The 25,387-nt window shown below is 35.0% G+C and overlaps 1 protein-coding gene across 6 annotated transcripts in view; it reads right to left on the minus strand.

Moving 5' to 3' along the window:
- Positions 1–25,387, minus strand: part of AKT3 (AKT serine/threonine kinase 3) — a 370,924-nt gene that overhangs the window by 188,049 nt on the left and 157,488 nt on the right. For 4 of the 6 annotated variants that reach the window (XM_063613541.1, XM_055235064.2, XM_055235069.2 and 1 more), the window contains one exon: positions 12,462–12,587. The exons of 1 other annotated variant lie outside the window; for it this stretch is intronic. In XM_063613541.1, coding sequence (XP_063469611.1) covers positions 12,462–12,587 — 126 coding nt within the window. Of the gene's footprint in view, positions 1–12,461; positions 12,588–19,802; positions 19,832–25,387 lie in introns of those variants that run through there. One more of the 6 variants, XM_055235067.2, reaches the window with a different exon arrangement.

Here is a 25,387-nt window from a genome sequence, read left to right on the forward strand (position 1 = left end):
GACTTCCTAAAAAATATATTTAAATATTAATTTTGACGACTCCTGTTTCCAAATTGTGTTACTTTAAGTCAAACACATACACACAAGGTAGAAAACTTCAAAACACAGTAGGTGCAAATGGTTGTTATTTGAGATGACTAGAAAAGAAAATCAATGAAGGAGTCAGAAGTATTTAAAAATAATTGAGTGACACTAATTATATGTAGGGTGTTCCCTTACTTAAGCACCTATCGACAAGTAATAGTTGATTGCTGACCTTTGAAAAAGTTGAGTGAGAGAGAAAGGGAGGAAGGCAGATACAGAGGAAAGGAAGGAGGGAAAAAGAAAGGAATAAAGGAAGGTGGTCATACTGGAATCTCTTCTATGTCCTGAGTACAAACTATTGAAGCTGATAACTACTTGCCTGCCTTCCTTTAAAAACAATCCCCATTGCATCCTCCACCTTTCAATAGCAGTAATCTAGGAAACAAATTACGTTTAATTTTTCCTCCAATGGATGGGATCCTCTTCAACCAGTCAGAAAAATACTGAAGGATTTTATTACTTTAAGAAAAAAACAACTTCTGACTAAAAAGGGAATAACAATAGTCACACGGGTCTTTCTCAGCCTGCAGCAGCTTTGTCTTCCAAAGCCCAGGGTTTGAAGAATTTGGTCTATACCCCGTTCCTCTTGCCCTCACCCAAACTCTTGTCTCTGATCCAATGGTGTTAGATCTTATTTTTTTTAAGCAATCAATATATGTTAACCGAATACTCCTTTTTTGTATAAATGTTTTTTACATTTTTTTATTATACTTTAAGTTCTGGGGTACATGTGCAGAATGTTCAGGTTTGTTACATAGGTATACACGTGCCATGGTGGTCTGCTGTACCCATCAACCTGTCATCTACATTAGGTATTTCTCCTAATGCTATCCCTCCCCTAGCCCCCAATCCCTCAACAGGCCCTTGTGTGTGATGTTCCCCTCCCTGTGTCCATGTGTTCTCATTGTTCAACTCCCACTTATGAGTGAGAACATGTGGCGTTTGGTTATCTGTTCCTGTAACAGTTTGCTCAGAATGATGGTTTCCAGCTTCATCCATGTCCCTGCAAAGGACATGAACTCATCATTTTTTATGGCTGCATAGTATTCCATGGTGTGTATGTGCCACACTTTCTTTATCCAGTCTATCATTTATGGGCATTTGGGTTGGTTCCAAGTCTTTGCTATTGTGAATGGTGTTGCAATAAACATATGTGTGCATGTGTCTTTATAGCACAATGATTTATAATCCTTTGGGTGTATACCCAGTAATGGAATTGCTGGGTCAAATGGTATTTCTAGTTCTAGATCCCTGAGGAATCACCACACTGTCTTCCACAATGGTTGGACTAATTTACACTCCCACCAACAGTGTAAAAGCGTTCCTATTTCTCCACATCCTCTCCGCATCTGTTGTTTCCTGACTTTTTAATGATTGCCATTCTAACTGGTGTGGGATGGTATCTCATTGTGTTTTGATTTGCATTCCTCTAATGACCAGTGATGATGAGCTTTTTTTCATATGTTGGTTGGCCACATAAATGTCTTCTTTTGCACAGTGTTTGTTCATATCCTTTGCCCACTTTTTGATGGGATACTTTTTTCCTGTAGATTTGTTTAAGTTCCTTGTAGATTCCGGATATTAGCCCTTTGACAGGTGGATAGATTGCGAAAATTTTCTCCCATTCTGTAGGCTGCCTGTTCACTCTAATGATAGTTTCTTTTGCTGTGCAGAAGCTCTTTAGTTTAATTAAATCCCGTTTGTCAATTTTGGCTTTTGTTGCCATTGCTTTTGGTGTTTTAGACATGAAGTCTTTGCCCATACCTATGTCCTCAATAGTATTGCCTAGGTTTTCTTCCAGGGTTTTTATGGTTTTACGGTTTTAGGGTTTTTATGGTTTTTGGTCTTACGTTTAAGTCTTTAATCCATCTTGAGTTAATTTTTGTATAAAGTGTAAGGAAGGGGTCCAGTTTCAGTTTTCTGCATCTGGCTAGCCAGTTTTCCCAACACCATTTATTAAATAGAGAATCCTTTCCCCATTGCTTGTTTTTGTCAGGTTTGTCAAAGATCAGATGATTGTAGATGTGTGGTGTTATTTCTGAGGCCTCTGTTGTGTTCCATTGGTCTATATATCTGTTTTGGTACCAGTAGCATGCTGTTTTTGTTACTGTAGCCTTGTAGTATAGTTCGAAGTTAGGTAGCGTGATGCCTCCAGCTTTGTTCTTTTCGCTTAGGATTGTTTTGGCTATGTGGGCTCTTTCTTGGCATTCCCTTTGAAAACCACACAAGACAAGGATGCCCTCTCTCACCAGTCCTATTCGACATAGTATTGGAAGCTCTGGCTAGGGAAATCAGGCAAGATAAAGAAATAAAGCGTATTCAAATAGGAAGAGAGGAAGTCAAATTATCTCTGTTTGCAGACGCCATGATTGTATATTTAGAAAACCCCTTCGTCTCAGCCCTAAATCTCCTTAAGCTGATAAGCAACTTCAGTAAAGTCTCAGGATACAAAATCAATGTGCAAAAATCACAAGCATTCCTATACACCAATAACAGACAAACAGAGAGCCAAATCATGAGTGAACTCCTATTCACAATTGCTACAGAGAGAACAAAATACCTAGGAATACAACTTACAAGGGATGTGAAGGACCTCTTCATGGAGAGCTACAAACCACTGCTCAAGGAAATAAGAGAGGACACAAACAAATGGAAAAACATTCCATGCTCATGGATAGAAAGGATCAATATCGTGAAAATGGCCATACTGCCCAAAGTAATTTATAGGTTCAATGCTATCCCCATCAAGCTACCACTGACTTTCTTCACAGAATTAGGTGTTACTTCTTTAGCCATAGTGATGTCTTCTTTTTTGGCCAGAAGGAGGCCATGAGCAGGGTTTGGGAATGTACCTCACTTTGTTTAGTTATAAGAAAGAATAGCCCTGACTAATCAAAGTCCTAGGCATTAAATGAAACTAGAAATTTTCTTCCAACCAAACAATAGTACTTGGCCTCAACTGCAAGAGATTGTCGTAAGCAAGTTCTCTAAAACCTTTAAGACTCTTTAAAGAAAGCTCAGTAAAGTGGTTTCCTCCTCACTCCAATGTAATTTAGCTGAAGAAGGAGGAATGATTGCCAGTTAATTCAGCAAACATTACTAAGTACCTTCTATCTTATGTTAATGCTATTTGGATAGCATTTTACAATGTACAAATAGTTTTCAAATATATATATATGCACATATATATACACACATATATACATATATACACACATATATACGTATATATACACATATATGTATATATACACATACATATATACATATATACGTATATATGTACATACACATACATATATACGTATATCCATATATACGTGTATATATATACACATATATACATACTTATATACATATATACACATATACGTATATATATACACACACATATACGTATATATACACACACACACATACACACACACATATATATATATATATTTTTTTTTTGAGACAAAGTCTTGCTCTGTCACCAAGGCTGGAATACAGTGGCATGGTCTTGGCTCACTGCAACTTCCACCTCCCGGGTTCAAGCAATTCTCCTGCTTCAGCCCAGTAGCTGGGACTATAGGCGTGCCCCACCAAGCCCAGCTAATCTTTGTATTTTTAGTAGAGATGGGGGTTTCATCATGTTGGCCAGGCTGGTCTCAAACTCCTGACCTCAAATGATCCACCCACCTCAGCCTCCCAAAGTTCTGGGATTACAGGTGTGAGCCACACCACCTGGCTATATGATCTCACTTGATCCTCACTGTAAGCCTGTGAAGAAGGTATTATTAGCTCCATTGTTCAAAGATGAGCAAAATGAAAATCAGAGAAGTTATGTGATTTGCCCAAGATCACATAGCTAGAAAAGCAGTAGAACCAAGTCCCAAAGTCAAGTCTTCTGACTACAAGTCCAATGATGTTCCAGTATACCAGATATTATAAGAAATGTTGCGGGACATTTTTAAAATGAGTATGCATGGTCACTGTCTTCTACAAGTTTACCATTCCCTTTGATTCTAAATAAGCCCCCACATTCCTTATATTCTGATCAAAGAGGCTCAGAAAGTAAAGACTGTAACTTAAAAGACTGGCTTGGGAATACAAATTAGGAAAGGGCTGGGAAATCGTGGAAGCTACTAGAGAAGAGGAAGCAGGCTCTAAAACAGAAATCTGATCAGGTCACCTGTAGTGTTGTAATGAAGGAACTATTAAAATAGTGAGATTATTTAATAAGAAACTCAGATGATACACACAAAAAGTTATGATTATAAAGGACATAACACTAATGAAATCTTTCAGAGATGCAGAGGGCTGCTTTCACCCCAGCAGCTGGATTTGAAACTCTTGACTGCTGCAGTCATTTTCATTAAGATGGGATACACTTTTTCTGTTTTGTTTCTTTCCACATTTGTTGTATAATGTAAGGAAAAAGTAGGAAAGAATGAACATTTTGTGGAATTTTTGTTCTTTCTAAATTGGAGTATGATTTGAATTGGAGCCTGAAGAAGGAAATATGTGACACTGTTACATTATAGTTTTCTTAAAAATGATCTCATTTTAAAATAATTTTTACAAAGGTTTTCTCCATTCCCAATTCTAAACTTGGTTTAAGGTTAAATTCTGCAAATATGTGAACATACCACCACCTATGAAAATAGAAGCGAGAAGCAAAATTTGATTAAATTTACAGTAATTCACTTTTTAAGATAAGGCAGCTATTCCTTACAGTGGGATACACCTGTTAACAGATATAACTTTCCATTTGTCTAAAAATTTGATAGCATAAAGAAAAAAACAAGTATCTAAGGTGATAGATTTATCAATTACCTTGATTTCATTATATGAATGTATCAAATAATCACATGTACCCAAAAATATGTACATCTAATATGTATCAATTAAAAATGTTTTTTAAAGTAAATCAAGAAAAAAAAGAAAGCACCAAATCTTCAAGTGATCAAATGATTAAATGATCTAAAAATCATTAAAAACAAACACAGGGTTAGGAATTTTGTATGTAATTAAACCTGACCAGAATATAGCAATGTATGTCAAAAAGAAAATGTATAGAACATTAAAGAATAACAGAAAAAAAGAAGGAAAAGATATAAGGTATAAACATAGTTATTATTTGGGCAAGTGTTTAATTGTGGATATATATTAAAAAATAATTCAGCTTTTCCTTGTCAAAAATGGAGAACATCTGAAATTTTTCTAAGCAAGGAGAACGGTATTTGCAAAGGAACTTTTTTTGGAGATGAATCTATCCTATGTATTGTTTCCAAATATTCCAGAAAAGATAATATTTGAAGGTAAGAGCTTGATTAGGAGACAACATAATCCAGAAAGGAAGTGATGAAGCACTGAGCTAGGATGGTAGCAGTAAGACTGAAAAGGATGAGGACTAAACAGTATCTTGCTGACTGACTCGCAGCCTGTTTGTTTAAGGATGTATCCCTTCCACTGCACACTATAACCAGGTACGTCCTTTTAAAAAAATTGAATACTGATTTGGAAACCGGATATTCAAAAATTCAATCACATTGATATTCAAGACTTTCCATAATCTGATTACTAACTCTCTAATCTGAGCTTTTTTTTTTCCTCCAGCATAAATTCTCCATCCATCTAGGATATTGCCTATACTATTCACAAAATAAGCTACTCCTTAATACTTGCCTTCATTTGTTTGCTTATGTTGTTAACCTCACTGAGAATGTCCTCTGTCTTCCAAAAGCATAATCAAATCCTCTTCTTCAGGGCTCATGTTAACCCCATCTCATGAGTAAATTCTTAGTCACCCTCACTAACACTTACCTATTGCTTCTCTCAACTTCTACAGCAGCTACTTTCTACAGAATTCATTTTGGCAATTAATCCCATTTTTCCTCCCACTGCTATATGTTCTATGTGAATGTCTTCCATAGTCAATGACAAATTCCTACATGTAATAATTTTATTATATACTCCTTTCACTGTCAGGTATGGGTATAATGATCAATCAACACTTCAAAAGCGAATTATTCTCTCATAATTCATGTACATTTATATAGTATATATTTACATAGTCTATAGTTTTTCTAGAATTACAAAGTTATTATTCTAGGTTGTATTACGTGTTACACAAGACTAAGAATCAAGTCATAAGCTTTTTCTCTATCCCCATGTATGTCCACTAGAAGCATTAATAGGAATCAACTGATTTTTCTACATACTTAAAAATCTCTGTATATAATACTTATTCAAAGATTTTTTTTTTTTTTTTTAAGAGACAGGGTCCCTCTATGTTGCCCAGGCCAGTCTCAAACGATCCTCCCACCTTAGCCACCCAAGTAGCTGGGATGAGATAAAGATGTTCGTCAGTAGGTTTAAGTCCCATAATTTCCTTACTTTCAAAGAGAGAGAGAAAAGTTGGTTAGAGAGTAAATACTTTGGTCATGCACAGTAGCTCATGCCTATAATCCTAGTACTTTGGGAGGCCAAGGTGTGGATCACTTGATGAGCCCAGGAGTTCAAGACCAGCCTGAACAAAATGGTGAAACCCTGTCTCTAAAAAAAATTGGCCAGATGAGGTGGCATGCAGCTGTAGTCCCCGCTACTCAGGATGCTGAGGTGGGAGGATCACTTCAGCTTGGGAGATTGAGGCTACAGAGAGCTGTAATTGTGCCACCGTACTCCAGCCTGGGTGACACAGTGAGATCTTGTCTTAAAAAACAAAAAAGTTAAAGAAGACAGAAAAAAAAGAGTAAATATTTCATCTTTAAAAATTGTGCTTAGAAATGCAGAAATGACCTATTTTTTAAGAAAGGACTGAAGAAAGGTTTCAGAGAAGGAAAGCATATTGTCAGGGTGGGACAATATTTGCAGCATAGAATAAGGTAGAATTCTAGGAGAGGCTTCTTAGGACACAGGCTGGCACTTCTCCCATCCCACCACAGAGAGTAAGAAGGAATAGATCAGAAGTAGGATAAGCCCAAGACATAGGGGCAAATGCACACGTCCTCCATGTGGGAAATATTCCCACTCTGGAACTGAGCAAGCTAGTAAACTCAAGAGAAGTTCATACAAATTGTCAAAATGTTAGCAAGACCATGACTCCTGGATAGGCAAACTGTTTTACTCAAAGTAAAATAAAATGCAGCCCTGAGACAATGTATGTATCTTGTATTATTTTTTAAAGTGCACGTTTCTTGTGTACAGATTATCTTAATCTACAATCCTTAAAAATCCATCAAACCATAATTCTGGTTAGAGATGTACTATGCTTGAAAAACCTTATTTTTACTTATATTTCTACAGCACTACATTGGCACCTATATATTAATAGTTCATATGTGATCCACCCAAAGAAGGGTGAACGTCAAATATTGCTATCCACATTCTATAGGGTTTGTGGAGTTTCCATTCTCCATGCCAAAGGATACCTAGTAATTTAAGTGCTGGAAATGGGGCCCAAAATCAGGTCTCATCACCGTAAATCTAGGGGAAATGTTATAATATGGGGGTGGGGGAGGGGAGTAACATTTAAATGATAGTCAAGACACTTGAGTTTTATTCTTGATACTTAACTACTACTACCCTAGTAAGGCAACCTTAAAAAGATCACTGAATTTCTAAAGGCTTCATTTTTCTCACCTAAAAAAAGAGAAATCCAGACTAGATGTTTCAGACGTTCATTTAAAAAGTTATTAAGTCATAAAATACAGGCACTAGGAGATATAAGATACATAAGACTAAGCTCTTTCCCCTAAAATAACTTACTGATCAGTGAATGAGACATGCACAGGAACAAGATAACCAAGAAACAATGTGTTAACAGCAGAAGATAGTAGATTTAAGAAGGGCAGAGAGGAGTAATTTAGCAAGGAATAGGGATGGGAATTAAAATCTGAATTAAGTCTTAGAAGACAGAAAATTATCCAGGCAAATAGAGGACCAAAGGACATTCCAATCAAAGGCAACAGCATAAACAAAGCCTCAGAGTGGAAAAGCAGCATAGGTTGAACAGGGAATTATAAACAGTTCAGTATTGCTGATACATAATTGTAGAGCAGAAGAGAGATCTTGCAAGAGTTGAAAGTAGAGGCCAGATTGAAGAGATTGTATTAAGGAAGCTGAGCTTTATCCGGTAGGCAATGATGATCCAAGGCAGGGCTTTCACAGGGGAATGACATAGTTACGATATAATTTTAGAAAGACCACTTTGATACCCACGTGAAGAAAGAGTATGAGTGGTACAAACTAGAAACAGAGAAGCTAGTTAAGAATCTACAGCAGATATGATGAGGCCTCATTCTGGGGTGATTACAGAAAAGAATCATAGGTTCAAGAAATATGCAGAATCAGCAGGACTAGAAATGGATTGGGAGTGGGGTAAAGATGTGAAGAAGGAAAAAAAGGCATGGAAAGGATCCATGTTTTTGATCAGGCAGAGACAGAACTCAGATACTGAGTATAAAGGAAGAAATAGACAAAATTATCTTGAGTTTAGCTTAGGACACACCCGGTCAAAACATATCTAGGTAGAGATGTCCAGCAGCCAACTGAACAGAGTAACCTAATGCTCCGGAGACAGGCCTAGCCTAGAGATTTAAGTGTGGGAGTAAGCTGCATACAAGGTTGTAACTGAAACCCCAAAAGTCAACGTGTCCGCCCAAGAGAAGGTACAAAGTGTGAAGAGTCTTCAACCAGAACCCTGTTAAATACCAGAACTGTGCATTAGCCTAAGGGGTGGGGGGGAACAGGAAAGAGGTATCTCTGAGAACACAGTGGGAGTGGTCAAAAAGGAGACGGTGATCAACAGTATAAAATGCAGCCCAGATATAAATCCAGGATAAATAAGAACTAAAAGATGTCTACTAGACTTACTGACAGGGTTCATGACATGATCTCCCAAAAGATAGCACCTTAGCATTTGAGAAAACAGCAAAAGCAGGAAGGTCATTCTTACCTTCCTCTCATCCTTCTCACCTGAGACAGGTCATAAAACTTAGCAAGAATTTTTTGACCTTCCCCTGAAATAGGTCATAAGATCCCCATATGAGAGATGCCCACCCTATACCCAGAGGAAAGGAATATCCTTATTTCTGAAGACACAGGGACAGAGAAAAGAATCTGACAAACAAGCCTTACTAAGTTCCCTTCAGTTTATTACCATTATAACCTCTTAGTCCCTAAGACTATCCACCTCTTCATCACCCCTAAGCATAAAAATACACAAGTTTGGCCAGGCATGGTAGCTCATGCCTGTAATTCCAGCACTTTGGGAGGCTGAGGCAGGTGGATCACCTGAGGTCAGGAGTTTGAGACCAGCCTGGCCAACATGGTGAAACCCCATCTCTACTAAAAAAAATACAAAAATTAGCCAGGTGTGGCGGTGTGCACCTATAATCCCAGCTATTTGGGAGGCTGAGCCAGGAGAATCACTTGAACCCAGAAGGCGGAGGTTGCAGCGAGCCAAGATCGCGCCACTGCACTCCAGTCCGGGTGACAGAGTGAGACTGTCTTAAAAAAAAAAAAAAAAAAAAAAAAAAGTTTCTGTGTTTGTTTGGGTCTTCAATTCCAAAGGCTGCATTGTCACACAAAAGTTTTATTACTTAAATTTGTGTGTTTTTCTCTTGTTAATCTTCCTTTTGTTATAGGAGCCTCAGCCATGAACCTAAAATGGGGAGAAAAGATATTTCTTTTCCCTACACTAGCAATTCAGTGGCCACTCAATAATTTATTATAAGTAGTTTCAACCAAGTGAGTAAGGGAGGAAGCTAGACTGCAGTGGGATACGAAGTGGAAACAATGAGTATAAGACTATCTTTTTGAAAAATTTAAATCAGGAGGGAAGCAAAATTTAATTAAGATTGGAAGTTCTCAAGACCCTTACAGTTCTCATACTCTGTTTTTTTCCATATAGATAAAAAGCCTATTTTGGTAAAATTTCATTAAAACCCATATTGATTAAATATGAAGTAATATGTTTAATTATCAGAAAAATAAGGGAGATATATATATACACACACATATATATACACATATATATATACACATATATGTACACACACACACACACACACATATATATATATATAAAACATTTCCCAACATACCTTAGAAATACCTTGTAAAATTATCTTTTTAAAAATGTACTAAAGGGGGCTAGGGCAAAGGGAAAAGCAATGGTGAAGTAACCCTCTCTTGCACCAATTGTTCCTTCCTTTATTCCTCATAAAGACATTCTTCATTGCCCTCTGCCTGGAATATCCTTCTTCTCTGTTTTAATTTGCTTAACTCCTACTCATTCTTCAAGGACCTGCTCAAAGTCCACCTCACAGAATCACAGAATGTCAGAGACAAAAAGGGCCTTACAAATCCACTGAATCCAAATGTTTCTAACATGCTGATGAAGAAACTAAATAAAGATCAGAGTTTCAGAGAATAATCTGCCCAAGGTCCTATTACTTGCAGCTTGTGGCCAGGTTGGAATTTGAACTACTTCTTCAACTAGTACCCATTTCAGTAGACTCATCATTTCCACACATAATTGTTATTTACAGAATTTAAGATTGCAGTAAGTCAAGCTTCAGTAATAATCAATTTTTTAAAATTTATCTAGTGTAAGATCCATGTTACTAACACTTTTTAAAACTAAGGAGCTGACCTACAACTTACTTGTTAGTTTGAGTCAACTACCTACAGCTACTTGATTATACAAGATTACAGATGTCAAATAATATTTATTTTATGGATAAATAAGCTGGCTGTCAGTCACTAAATAGGATCCTTCCCCGAGAGTGCAGCATTTATTTCAGCCTCTGCCAGTGGAAGTGTTGGAGCAGATGTTGGCAGACTATGACATACAGTATGTCTTTAAAACTCGTTGGGGTGTGAAATTTCATAAGGTCAAAAAATGCTGCATTTTGATCAGCAGATACAAGAATTCTGTACTTTTATAAATTATTTCAGAAAAACCAATAACATTTGCTAGTAAAATGGATAAACTAAAAAGCTACACTGGCTTTAGGTAGGGCATTTAGATAATGTATGCTGCTTATGTTCTAAAAGCTAATTTCTATCACTTTAAAGCAAATGTTCACCCAAAAAGTCTTTAAAATGTAAAATGTGTTCTTAAGTCAATAGAAAATACAATATATCATTTCAGTTGACAATAGGGTTTAAAAAATAATTTTCTATTGAAAGAAAACCACTATTATCTAATGAGCATTTTGGTGGGAAAAAAGATGTTTTCCTGAACTAATACACATACTTCATAGTGATCTCATTTAAAAAATATCTATATAAGAATCCACTAATATAAACAGAGAAAGCTTTTTTTTAAGTTAGTATCCATATCGTTCAAATGACTTCACAAATCTTTTAACCCTTTGGTTTACTGTTTTATCTTTTTCTTAAAAAAAAAAAATACAGTAGCCATTCTAACCCACTAACAAGGGCTAACCTGAATTAAACAATAGGAGTAAAAAAAGATCAGGGCTTTTATAATGGTAAAATGAAATTTGTAACATTCAAAGACTTATTTTCTTGAATTTTTGTTATATTATTGCATTTTTTAGCTTCAAATTTCCCTTATATCTTTTTTTCCCAAATATGGCTAATAGGTAACATATAACCAAAATCAAAATTAAGGATATTGTCTCGTTAAAGATTTTAGCTTAATAATACAGACTAGCTAGATCTTAGACAAGTTTATTTAACTTAGCGTAATTTAAAACACTTTACTTCTAAATTAACACAAAGATTCTCTAATTGATTAATCAATATATTTGAAAAGTTGGAAGAGCCTGGTAATAACATAACAATAATAATCATTGTCATTATCATCATTGTCATCTTTCAGTTTATTTTGTGCTATGTTCATATAAATACAAAATTTCTAAGTAAGTTTTAAACATTTTTGTTAGGTATTTGCAAGGAAGAAAAATTTAACTACAAACATAAAATCTCCTCAGAAGATGATTTCTAATATAAATCACCTGTTTCTCATCACACAATCAAAAGAGCTAAGATTATGACAGGAAACTGATTAAAATGCATTAAGTACCACAACATCTTATAACCATGCTAAATCTAACAACCAAGTTCAAAGGTCCTTGTTTTTATGTTATAAAGAAAAACTTGAAGTATATATTTGGGGAATTTTATTTATCACATTCAAGTTCTACATAAAAATATTGAACTCTATTGCATTGTATAAGACCAAATATTATTGATAACCTCTATGCTAAGGAATTGAAATTCTATCAAAGCTGAAAATTTCTCTATTAAATATAAACCTCATTTTTTTCACAGGTTTCTCATATAGCCTAAGATATCTGACACATTAAATCATAAAAATAAATAAAGACAAGGTGAATCAACAATTATAATTAACTTACTTGCCACTGAAAAGTTGTTGAGGGGATAAGGTAAATCCACATCTTGAGGTTTCTCTTTATATCCTATGAATGAGCCATCTGTCTTCAAAAGGAAGTATCTTGGCCTCCAGTTTTTTATATATTCTCCTACATGAGGAAAGCACGCATGTTAATGCTGAAAAAAATGAACAGCAGCTTTTATACAAAAAATAAATTATGGTACAATATATGTCCTACAACACTGGCCTCCAAAAATTTAGTTACGCAGTTTTCTTTTAACTTAGCTTACAAAAGAAAATACATAAGCCTACAATTAAGATTCAATAAAAACCCAAACATGTTTTGTTTTTAATGATTTCACACTTTGATAATTCATTTGCACCATTATTCCTTCAGAGAATCATCTGAGTACACATTTTGTTCAGTTTTTCATTTTATCAGATGGTTGTTAGAGCATATTTTCAGCTGTTTTAAAAAGCCTTGGTAAATCATCCACACAGTATCAATGAATTTCCATTAAAAACATTTATCATAAGAGGGGCAAGAAATAGATGTTTCTCTTCCACTAATTGTGTCTTTATTTTTTTTTCAAAAAAGAAAGAAAAAAGTCTATTTTCGTTAATAAATCTTGACTATAACTTGTTTAAGCAACATTTTATTGTTCTTCATAGAAAACCTTTTTGCAATGCTGTACTTAAGAAAACGAAAGAACATGGGTTAACAGGGCTTTAAACGATATGCAAACTCACACATACACAAACATAGTAATTATTAATATATGGTACAGTGTCAAGTACATAATAGTCAATAAATGTATACTTTATTAGAACTTAACATAAGGTACCACCCTAGCCACCAAAATACACATTTTTAGCAACCACATTACAATTTGCTTACCTACTAAAGGACAACTTCTAATTTTAAGCAACAGAGGTGCTCCATGATGCTACAAGAGCTAGAAGGCTATCTGGTATTGATTCAGTTCTCTACTGGTTATTCCTACCTGCTGATTAAATCTCAAATGCTTAGGCAAAGAATTACAAAAAAAATTGAAAACAGTTCAATTTTCCCTACAAATCAGCTTCTTCTCGTGACCCAAATTCAAACCCAACATCTGACGGTTCCCCTCCTTATCACAGTTAGGTCAATACTGCCATCACAAGTTTCTCTGATTGAGCCCAATCAATTGAACCCTTAATACGTCATATCTACTCTTCTGTTAATACTGTTTTTCCCCATTCCACTCATTTCCCACTTCCCATCCTAATGTATCTATCACCTCCAGATTAATCTTGTGTGTACCACTTTATCACTTTTCTGCTCAAAATATCCTGTGACTCCTTACTGCTTACTGTAAAGTCTAGTCTCTTACCATAAAATGTAATCCAAATCTTTTACTATAAAAGGCAATCTCACCCCAACATGTATTTCAGATGTGGAATCATTCCTCTGAATCAGCAATTCTTAAACTTCTTAGAACCTCTTTATACGCTTAAATATTACTTAAAGCACCAACAAATTATGTAGATTTTTATCTATGTTTACCGTATTCAAAATTGAAAATAGATTTTATAAATTTTTTACTTCATTTGAAAATAAATTTATTACATATAACAAATAATATATTTTTATAAAAAATAACTATTTTCTAAAAAAACAAAAAAGAAAGAAAAACGCAAAGACCAGCACTGCTTTCTATTTTTACAAATCTATTTAATGTCTGGCTTAATAGAAGACAGTTGAATTTTCTTAGCTGTTCCTGCCTTCAACACCCTGATGCAGTAGGTTGTTTTGGTTTAAATTTAGGGGGAAAAAGTCTGGCTCAAACAGATATGAAGCTGAAAAAGGGAAAAATATTCAGATAGTTACGGATATCATTCTTTGATACTACACCAGAATTCAACAAGGGATAGTTTCTAAAAGATTAGTTGCAACGTAGAACTTGAAACTTTATCAATGAACTTTCTGTACTATTATGTGAAAATCCATTGATCTGTATCAGACTTTGAACCAATCTTTAACACTGTATATAATTTTATAACATTATGCATTGGTCACATAGAAAACCCTGGCTTATCGTGCTATGCTGATCTTCCTAATGTTGACACATTTCATTATACAATCACATTTGTTATCAATATCAGTCTCATGAAAAAAGTAAACACTGGAAAGCTGACAAGCTCATGACGAGAGATCTGTTTTCCCAAATTTAATCTTTGCTTAAAAGCTCAATTTCCATCAGTGACAGCACATACTGTCAGTTGTTTTCCTTGCAGTGATAATACTCTACATGCCCAAGCTGGTGCCCACCACTTAATGCTCAATCATGATTTATTAAACAAATGAATAAACAGCGGATATGTAGATCAGTATCTTCCACATAAGTATGTAAGGGCAAAAAAGAAATTTAAAGAAAAAAAGAAAAAAAAGTGATGCTCCTCTTCACTTTATTTTACTGAAAAAATACGGCCCTAATATTAATAAGCACATGACTTAATAAGCCAATTTATAAAACTAGATGCCTAATACACAATTCCCATGTTGAAAAATAAAATAATTCCTTAATTGCTCTTATTTTATTTTTCCATTTCATTTATTCCTATATAAAATTCAAAATCATTAGGTATTAATTCTCCAATTAATGTCATATTTAGACTTCAAATGTTGTTGTACAGCAGTAAGAGATTTATACTGGTACAATATGCTGTAACTCTGTCAAGGTAAGTAACAATAGTTTAATAATTATACCAAAGATAAAATGAATCAAATCCATTTGAAAAATATAAAAGAAAACACGGAATAACACCATTTCTTCTTATTTTAAAATAGTACTGAATACACTTATTCAAGAAATGTAAAATTAAAAGAAATCAAATTTTCAATTCTAAGCATAATTTCCCTCTATGTACATCCTCAGATGAAAAAGACAAAAACATCATTATATAAATCTTGTATCTTTTTTATTAAGCAGATTTTTAAATTTTTAAAGTATTTTCTGTGATCTATAGCAGGACTTCTGGTTGCCAAAAAGCTATTTAAAAATAAATGTATTATGCATCCTTTAAACATAATACAGTATACCAAGATAGTGACATACTCACTCACATAGAAGAAAAATTTTAAAGTAAAAATATCCCTTCTTGCTTAAAAAAAGTGTTTCTCACAAACTATTTAAATAATTTTAAACTGATTTGGTTAATCAACAATTACACTGTCATACTAAGCCAGAAGTAGATCTCAAACTTCCAATAAAGACTCCTGAATCTATTTTCTTGTCATTTTTCATCTATAATATGAATGAACTTTCTGAGACAATGCTTAGAATGCATTCATTATTAATTTGTTACAGAGGCTGGACCAACCAAAAAAAAAAAAAAAGACAACTTAATAGAGCTTAATTCCAGTATTATACCAGATTTCAGGTGCCTAGCTGTTCAAAAGGGAACTGAACACTTTCGTCTCTAGCTCAGAAGTTGAGGCAGTACGAGTTCAGATAAGGCACGTGTTGTCAGGTTGTTCTAAAATACGGACAGAAAGTCCTAGTTTTTATGAGGCTAAGAACCCAGAACGAAGTACCCTCCCTGCCACCAATCCTTTTAAGACGGACTGCTAAAAGTCAATCTTTTAAACACAGAATTTGCATCTAAGTTTACACATGATGCATCAAACCCAAATTGCATCGTACTTTTATGTTTATGGCCCATAGGTTTCAACTAATTTAAAACACAGCCTGGTTATAATGGAAAGTCTTGTCAAAAAAGAAGCATTTATGATGTGCGAAGTATCCCAAAGAGATTGTTCAATGGACACCCACCAATATACATCCAAATAGTAAATGTATCGTCAAGATAAACCTTCAGCAAGCACTGCAGTCACAACTGGTTAAGACTTTCAACCCAACCTCTTCCACTATATATATATATATATAATATATATATTTCTATATATATATCTTTATGGGTGCTTTCACTTCTTTCTCACACTCTTTGGCTGGAAGCTGTATCTATGTTGAAGTATGCTGTTATCAATACCAAAACAAGTACATTTCCCAACAAGGATTCTGGTATACTGGCTTCTGGTAGTGAGGTGAATGGTGGACCCTCGAATGATGTATACACCCTAATCCCAGGAACCTGTGAATATTACCTTATGGTAAAAAAGATTCAGTATTACCTTATATGGCAACACATGTGATTAACAATTAAGGATTCTGGGAAGAGGGACTTCCCCTGGAGAATTATCTGGGTAAGCCCTAAATCCAATTACAAATGTCCTTTTAAGAGTAAACTGAACACACAGAGAAAAGGAAGGGGGAACGTGGCCACAGAAGCAAAGATTGGAACTATGGGCCAAAAGCCAAGGAGCACCTAGAGCCACCAGAAGCAAGAAGAGACAACAAGCAGGTTCTCCCCTGGAGCCTTCTCAGGGAGTGTGAACCTGCTAATACCTTGATTTCTAACTTCTGGCCTCCAGAATTGTGGCAGAATAAATTTCTGTTGTTTTATGTCACCCACTTTTTATTAATTTGTGACAGCAGTCCTAGGAAATACAGCTCCTAAACACTATGACCAATGGCTTGCTAACAGAGCCAAAAACTACTACTTACTCATTGAGTTCTTGGCATAAGGACATGTACAGATTCAGTTAGTACCTTCTGAATGCAAAGAGGAAAATCCACATCACTACTGTAAATGGTAGAGAATCCTATTTGTGAATCATGAGGGTGGAAGAAACTGTTTGCTAGAATTCATGGTTTTACTTAGTCCTAATAACTTCAGATTCTGGACCTTTGCCACCTTTCTTACTTCACTTAATAACTTATTCCCTGTAGTTAAAACAAACGATCTCAACGGTTTTGAGTAAATTTTGGCCATAGAAAACATCCTGAATTTCCACAGCTGAGTAAAAACACTGCATTATTTTGGACCTCCGGCTTAGTCTTTTTTTTTTTTTTTTTTTTGAGACACAGTCTTGCTCTGTCGCCAGGCTGGAGTGCAGTGGTGCAATCTTGGCTCACTGCAACCTCTGCTTCCCAGGTTCAAGCGATTCTCCTGCCTCAGCCTCCCGAGTAACTGGGATTACAGGTGTGCATAACCACACCCACCCATTTCTTGTATTTTTAGTAGAGACGGGGTTTCACAATGTTGGCCAGGATGGTCTCGATCCCTTGACCTCATGATCCACCTGCCGTGGCATCCCAAAGTGGTGGGATTACAGGCGTGAGCCACCACACCCAGCCAGGCTTAGTCTTTAGTAACAACCTGAGATGGGACCTGGTATGAGTTTAGACTCATGCTCACTTTCCACCTAGAAGATCTGGATAGGATATTCAAATAAATCATCTTTATCGCGGATTATATACTTTCAAACGGGAGCTCACCAACTTTCACCTGATAACAACAAACTGTATTTTTACTTAATAATCTTCAACCTAAATTAGTCCGTATATAAATATTTTATTTCATTATTCATCAACACTCTACTGAGAATCACATTTTGATTTTTTAAAAGCTTAAGTCATAAGTGTAAAAGCTGAAGTCGTAAGTGCCAAAGCAGAAGCTAGAAGAGTATGTCTCTGAACTAAACAGTGATTGATTAAAATGTGCAAATAGTCTTTCATCTAGAATAACTAAGGAATATCTAGATTTGTTCAGACATGCAAATGGAAAAGATCTTCAGAAATAATTCAGCCTTGTGACCTCACAAATAGATCATGTTGATGAATATTTGATACCTTTTTGAGGCTACATTGTGTTCCAGAACCTAGTTCTAATTTTAACTTCATGAAAGGTAGAAAGACGTGAGGTGAGCTGGGTACTGGTTGAGAATACTGCAGAAATACTCAGCTCTACCTTCAACTGTCATCGACTATGCTAAAAACACAATCAGGTAGATTCACTGAGATGTAATTAAACAAATATAGATACAATCCAATTGAAAAGAAATCTATAAAACCATAGCACTGTTTTTCACAAATCCCATAAAATTCATTTGAAATTCATTTAGTTCATTTAGAATTCAATTAGAAACAACACAATCACCATTTTAAAAATATGCTTCTTACCTAAAATGCAAAAAAAAAAAAAAAAGACCCTAATTATCAAGAGTTGCATAACAAACAAAAATTCTAATTTTCCGATACAGGTGCTAGCTTTTTAAGATACCAATGCTCACTCATACTTGTTGTAACATAGGCTTCAAAGCTAATCACTGCATAAGGAAGACGGTGGGAGCATGCTCACATGTATGTCAGGAATAGATGTTACTGTTTTATCATAAAGCTAAAACAAGTATAAGCTTAGCTTTCCTCAAAATGCTGTATTTTAAATATTTAATTTTCATGTTTAATCACAAGCAAAGTCACAAAGTTTTTACCATGTATATTTGTCCTTATACATCTCTGAGCAAAAGAATGTATAGATTACATCTATACTTAATGCATATGTTAATGAAAAAATAACCTCTTTCACAACCTTTATTATTTACAGAGGGAGAGAGCCATAGAATTTATTCCAAAAAAAAAAAAAAAGACGCTGGCCATACTGTCAATGTGAAAAGCATGTGGTCACATTTTCAGAACAAAAGAAATTTTAATTTAAACAAATGCTATGTTGTGTAACAAATTGTTGTGATCAATATGAGGTCAACAAACTTCTCAAATTAGCCTTCAGTTTCTTTCCCACTCAACCTCACCATTAAAATGCTCTAGGTAGAACAACGTAATGGTTAAGAGCAACGACTCTGGAGTCACACAGCTTGGGTTTGAATCCTAATCACATCATTTATTAGATGCATGAACCTAACCTCTTTACATCTCAGGGTCCTCATCTGAAAAACAGAAATCATAGTTTTTATCCACCAAAAGGGTTTTTGTAAGGACATAATGTAAAAAGCCCTTAGAACATTACCTGGCATATTTCAAGTATTTGATTTGGTTGTTATCAAGTGATACTAATACCACTTATGATAATATAATTTATAATCCAACTACAAACCACAGATTAAATTTTCTACTAATCAGTATTACACTTATTCTGAAGTAGTTACATAAATGAGGCAACAATTAATTTTCTTAAGTCTCTTTGGCTAGTGTCAGGTATATAAAACATGTATCTTACGTAAAGAAATGAAGAGGTTATCCAACATCTAAACACAGTATTAATTTGACTAATACTTTTACTTCTTTTGGATATCAGAGGGGTAAACCAGTCTTCCAAAGAAAAGAGCAAAAGTCAGATTCTTCTGAAGTTTTATAAATGATACACACAAATGTACAGTACCGTAAAAATATAAACATTTTATGAATTTTCAAAGAACAGCTTTAAACCAAAAAAAGGCAGTTTTCAGTAAAAATAAACGTACATGCTTTAAGAAACTATCTTTGGCAATACTCCTTAAATAAAAGTCTTCATGAGCCAATTTTTACCTAAGACAAAAACAGATATAATGTTAATTTCAGCATAAAATCTATTTAATTTCATAATTCACAATGTAGTAAATATTTAGCTGCCTGTTGACACCAAACAAATTTTCACATATGAACTACCTAAAAGAATATGGCAAAATCTTTTCTACCAATGGATTTCATAAATAAATATAGTCCATAATTATGTGATAACATCTTAAATATCAGTAATCAATTATAGTTACTGAAGAAATGCATGACGATAAATATAATAAGACATTTGCAGTCTTTAAAATTACTGATTACAGTTTTATACAGAGTAGTACAATTAGTTCTAAGTGGAAGCCTATTCATGTCTCTTAGGGAGTCAAAGAAATGTGCTTCTCACTTAGCTTATCACAACCCTATTTTATTGATGTCTTAAAAATAATCCTGGGCCAGGCGTGGTTGCTCACTCTTGCAATCCTGGCACTTTGGGAGGCTGAGGCAGGCGGATCACTTGAGGCCAGGTGTCAGAGACCGGCCTGGCCAACATGGCAAGACCGTCTCTACTAAAAATATAAAAATTAGCCGGGCATGGTGGCAGGCGCTTATAATCCCAGATACTCGGGAGGCTGAGGCAGGAGAATTGCTTGAACCCGGGAAGCGGGAGGTTGCAGTGAGCCAAGATTGCGCCACTGCACTCCAATCTCAGCAACACAGCAAGACTCTGTCTCAAAAAAAAAAACAAAACAAAACAAAACAAAAAAACCTGAAGAATTTTGTTTATATTATCTACATTGCAATAAACTAGCGTTAAGTTTTCAACTGCACAGGGACAATTTGAAACTTTTTAAAGTGATTTTGCATATTATAGGTACTTATTAAATTAAGTATATATTGATTAGATTTTCCAACTCCTAAAAACCTGAATTTTTAGGTTATCATTTATCTTTTATTGAGTCTTGAAACATGTTCTTTCCTTGCCCTCAGGCAACTTAAAAGTGTTAAATTCTATTCTGATGTCTATGCAATGTCTTTGACCACTTGTCATCAACCAGTTTTGGATGTGTGTTGATAGTCTGTGAAAATTGAGCAATGTCTAAGCATTATGAACTCCTGCCCAGCTCACTCATTTTAAGGTGCTGCTGCTCAAGAGCACCTAGATCAAAAAAGCCACTTTAAACATCTTTACTTAGATTTAAGAAAAATGGGCTAATAGTTATTCAATCAAAAATACTCGGTGAGTGTCAAAATATGTACAAGTACTAAGAAGGCAGCAATAAATGATACAAGCATAGTCCCAGCCCTCGCGGACCTTTAATAAATGATACAAGCATAGTCCCAGCCCTCGTGGAGCTTTAATAAACGATACAAGCATAGTTCCAGCCCTCGTGGAGCTTTAATAAATGATACAAGCATAGTCCCAGCCCTCGTGGAGCTTTAAGTCTAGTAGGCAGCTGTGAGAGGTGGAGAAGAAAAGGAGATGAATTGACTAATTAAAATTTTAAGTGAAAATTTCTCCCATTTCTTTAACCATTCTTAGTGATCCCGAATGTCATACTGGGGATGGCAACAGCCCCTATTCCTTGGCATTTCTAAATAGCATGTCATATGGATTCAGAAAAAGGTAGTCGATGATATTTGTTGGTTTGACGTATAACTGTGGGGAAGGGATTGGGAAGAATATCAGCGTAGGATTCTTCAATTTGCTGCTATGTTGATTCCAAGATGAGGCACTGCACCCATTCCTCCTTGAAGCCTCACGATAACACAAGCAAAAGCATGGCAATATGTTTATGATGCTTTCATCTAGAATATCAAATAACACATCTTTACGTTTCAGGTTTTAAGATATTGCCCATTCTTGTCTTTCTGATTTCTGCATAATACTGATTAATAAGGTTGGATTTTTAAACACCTGAATTTCTCTTTATGGTTATTTCACCCAGGTGAATCTGGGTCATTGAGATGTTTCTCTGCTCTTGGACTGGTCAGTGTTGCCACTGCAGCTGGCCACATGGAAGGTGTTTACAATTTTCATGATTTTGTGTTGTGCCTCCGAGATGGCTTAAAGGCTTTCCAGATGTACCCACATTCCTCCGCTTTGCCACATATGTTCCTTCATGATTATTTTGAAAAGTATATTATAGTCAAGAAACTCTCATTCTAATGCATAATGCATGAACTTGTCATTTTTACATTAAGTATAGTTTTCACTTGATCTTAGCCAAAAGTCCGAGAAGCAATATTATGAAGTATAGTTTTCATATTAGCTTCCTAAAGAAAGCTGGGGTCCATGTTTTGCTTTGAAGCTGATGAGATGATGAGAAAAATACCTATGCATTGAATACCAACCACAAAATGTTAGAATGCCAACTTCTCTAAGATCTCAGTATGGCTGGTTTGTTAGTACTTTTATCTGCTTTACAATTTTCTTTTGTTTTCCAGAAAACTGAATAATTACCATCTACCCTTAAGTATTCTGGTATTTGTTTCATGATATTCGGTAAATTGATTAATCAAATCCTTATTCCACTTGTTTTTAGGAAACATTACATTTTTAACCAAAGCGATGCTTTTAGATTATTCTCTTAAACACAATAACATCTTAATAGAGTTATAGTACCCAGTTTTACTCTAAGAGAAAAGCAAGGTGAGTAAGGAAGGCACGGGGGCATTGGGTGGAGACACAGAGAACAAAGCATCCACATGGACTAGCTAACAGAAAGCATCCTGGCAACTTAATGAAGAATAAACCGTGACTTTAGTTTACATAGCAGTAGATATGTTGTGGAGAATTACTCAATCTGTACGTAGCCTCCTGCTGGGTTAAATGTGAGCTAAGTTATTATTTTGCTTACATTTGCGCCCTTGTAGGCTGTGAAAGCAGAGCTTTCTTTTTAAAAATCTGTTTTCTGCATCAGAGCAAAGTTTCCAGTTCCACACACCGGATTTAACACAAAGTCATTCTTGCACCATTTTCAAAAAGTATAGTCATAGAATTTTAAACTGTTATAAATATAGACCAATTTAAAAAGATAATTTCATCAGAAACCTTAAAACTTCCTTATTGTAAATATTTCCCATTTTACCACCTTATACTATCTAAATATAATATCATACATGGTATATACACTGCAGTAAATAACCTTAATGAATACCAAATATGGAAGCAGTGAGTCCATAACGCAAGAAACTACCACAGAGGTGGGCAATAACCATTAATTCAATGACTAAATAAACCTACCATCATTTGAAATAAAGACTATACTCCTGTCAGAAAAGCTCTCTCAAACAGAGAAGTCTCTCTATAACACAAGCTTGTATGGTTCAATCCACTTTTCTGTTAGAACATGCCTGATGGATATGACCAATAACAATAACGGTGCCTCACTACAGCAGTGATTGGGAATTTGCAGAGAAGGCAGGCTGTAGTGCTTGCTCATCAGGAGGTGGCCTGTGCCATCTGAAAAAACTCTCAGGTGGTTCAACCCACCCATCCCACTCCTATACTAACATCAATGCTCTACAGAATAAAAACTAATAGGACTTTATCTTAGACTCTTACCAATGAGTTTTTCCTCTAATAAAAGTCTAGTAGTATGGACCCTAAAATGGCACTGCATCAAACCGAGAGCTCCACTATTCTGAGGATGAATCCATGCCCTTCATAACTCCTCTCTTCCCTCCTTTGTTTTCCTTAGACAATGTACTGATTGAGACTTGTAACACAGCATGTTAAGTAGTGAAAGGAAGAACTGGTAAGAGCAAGGAAGAAAAGGAAACATGAATGTCCTCAGCCTGGCACTGTGCTCAGGCTTCACTTACAGAGCCCTCTTCACAGAAACACTGAGACTGGTGCTGCAGTATTCTCACTTTTCACAGAGAGCCATGCTGAGGCTCTGAGACACTGGGACAAGCTAGCAAAGGACAGAGTTAAGATTCAAACAGTGGTTGGGAGCGCACACTCTCAAGCTGGACTGCCTGGGTTCAAATGCCAGTTCTGTCACGAACTAGCTGTGTGAGAGACAATGCATGCTGTTTAATCTCTCTGGGTCTCAGCTTCCTCTTCTGGAAAATGGGGACAATAATAATGGAGAAATAAATTAAAGTTTGTAAAGCATGTAGAACAACATCTAGCTCACAGCAAGCATTATGTAAGCATTTGTTAACTGAATAAAACATCTCAGTAAGGCTAAGGAAACCAATCAAAGGAGATTTAGTGAGTACCTAATATGTACAATATGTTAGACTACACAAAAGTAACTAGAGTGTTTAAAATAAAATGGAATTTATTTAATTTGTCTAGATTATCACTATTGCAGATTAGCTGAGCAAAGGAGGTATTGATTTTTTGTGGATAAAATTTATATTTTTGTTATTCACTTTGCTTATGTCTTGTCTTCATCCCTCATTATTACTAAGAATAATGAACTGAGTGTTGCTTATGTTTAACTCATTGAAATCTCTACGGAAAAAGTGACAATACCAACTGTCACAGAAATCATCTTTCTTAATTCAATAACAAGTAACTACAGGGCAAAAAAAATCAAAAGCCTTCCACTGAATTTACCACTAAACATTTCAATGTTTCTTTCAAATTATATGAAAGTTACTCCATACAAAAAGAAAAAAGGACACACCTCATTACTTTGGTTTTTTTAAATTTTAGATTCAGAAGGTACATGTGCAGGTTTGTTACATGGATATATAGCATGATGCTGAACACCTTATTATTTTGACATCAGGCCTTCCCCACTCTTCCTTATTACAAAAATTAATCATCATTTAATCCCCAATACTCTGAATTCAAATAAGTGTTAAGCCACACATCAATATTAGGTCTTTACCTCTATTTTAAAAACGTATGCTTTTATAAGTGCACAGGAGTAACAGTATATTTCAACTTCTAGTATATTTATATATAGCCATTGCATATACAGCAAAGTAAATTACTCTTGATTCATATTATATTTGAAAGATGTGATTATGCTTAAGTTTTTAAAACTGAAGGGAATCTATACTTCCATTTTAATGAATACTGCTCTATATTCAAAAGTGTGGCTTCGAATAATTTTGAATACTAGAATATCTGCTATCAAAGACACAAAAAGTAAAACATACCCGCCAAGTAAAATCATCTTAACTTTTCCAGGTAATTTTCTTATACTCTCTATAAACCCATCTAATTTGACAATTTATGGCCAGTCATGTTAACATTTTCTTAGAATAGAACTGAATATGTTTAAATGATATCATCGAATTGAAGGGCACTGATATATCTAACATTTTAAAAGAAGAGAACAAATCAAAGAAATGCAACTACAAATCAAACACTATTCAATTACTCAAATAAATAATTTTGAGTACTCCCCAAAGAAAACTTATAGATAATATAAACAGAAAAGCTGCTTCTCAATGTTAAAAATGAATTTACTTACCTTGGCCCTCTGAGGGCAGTATTACCTAACACATAGAAATTTCAGAAAACAATCTTTACCTATCATTCTAATAAAAAAATTTTTTTTAATGAAATGGGCATATTTGCTCATTATACATA

This window comes from Symphalangus syndactylus, chromosome 19 (genome assembly GCF_028878055.3).
Source record: "Symphalangus syndactylus isolate Jambi chromosome 19, NHGRI_mSymSyn1-v2.1_pri, whole genome shotgun sequence".
Lineage (NCBI taxonomy): Eukaryota > Metazoa > Chordata > Mammalia > Primates > Hylobatidae > Symphalangus > Symphalangus syndactylus.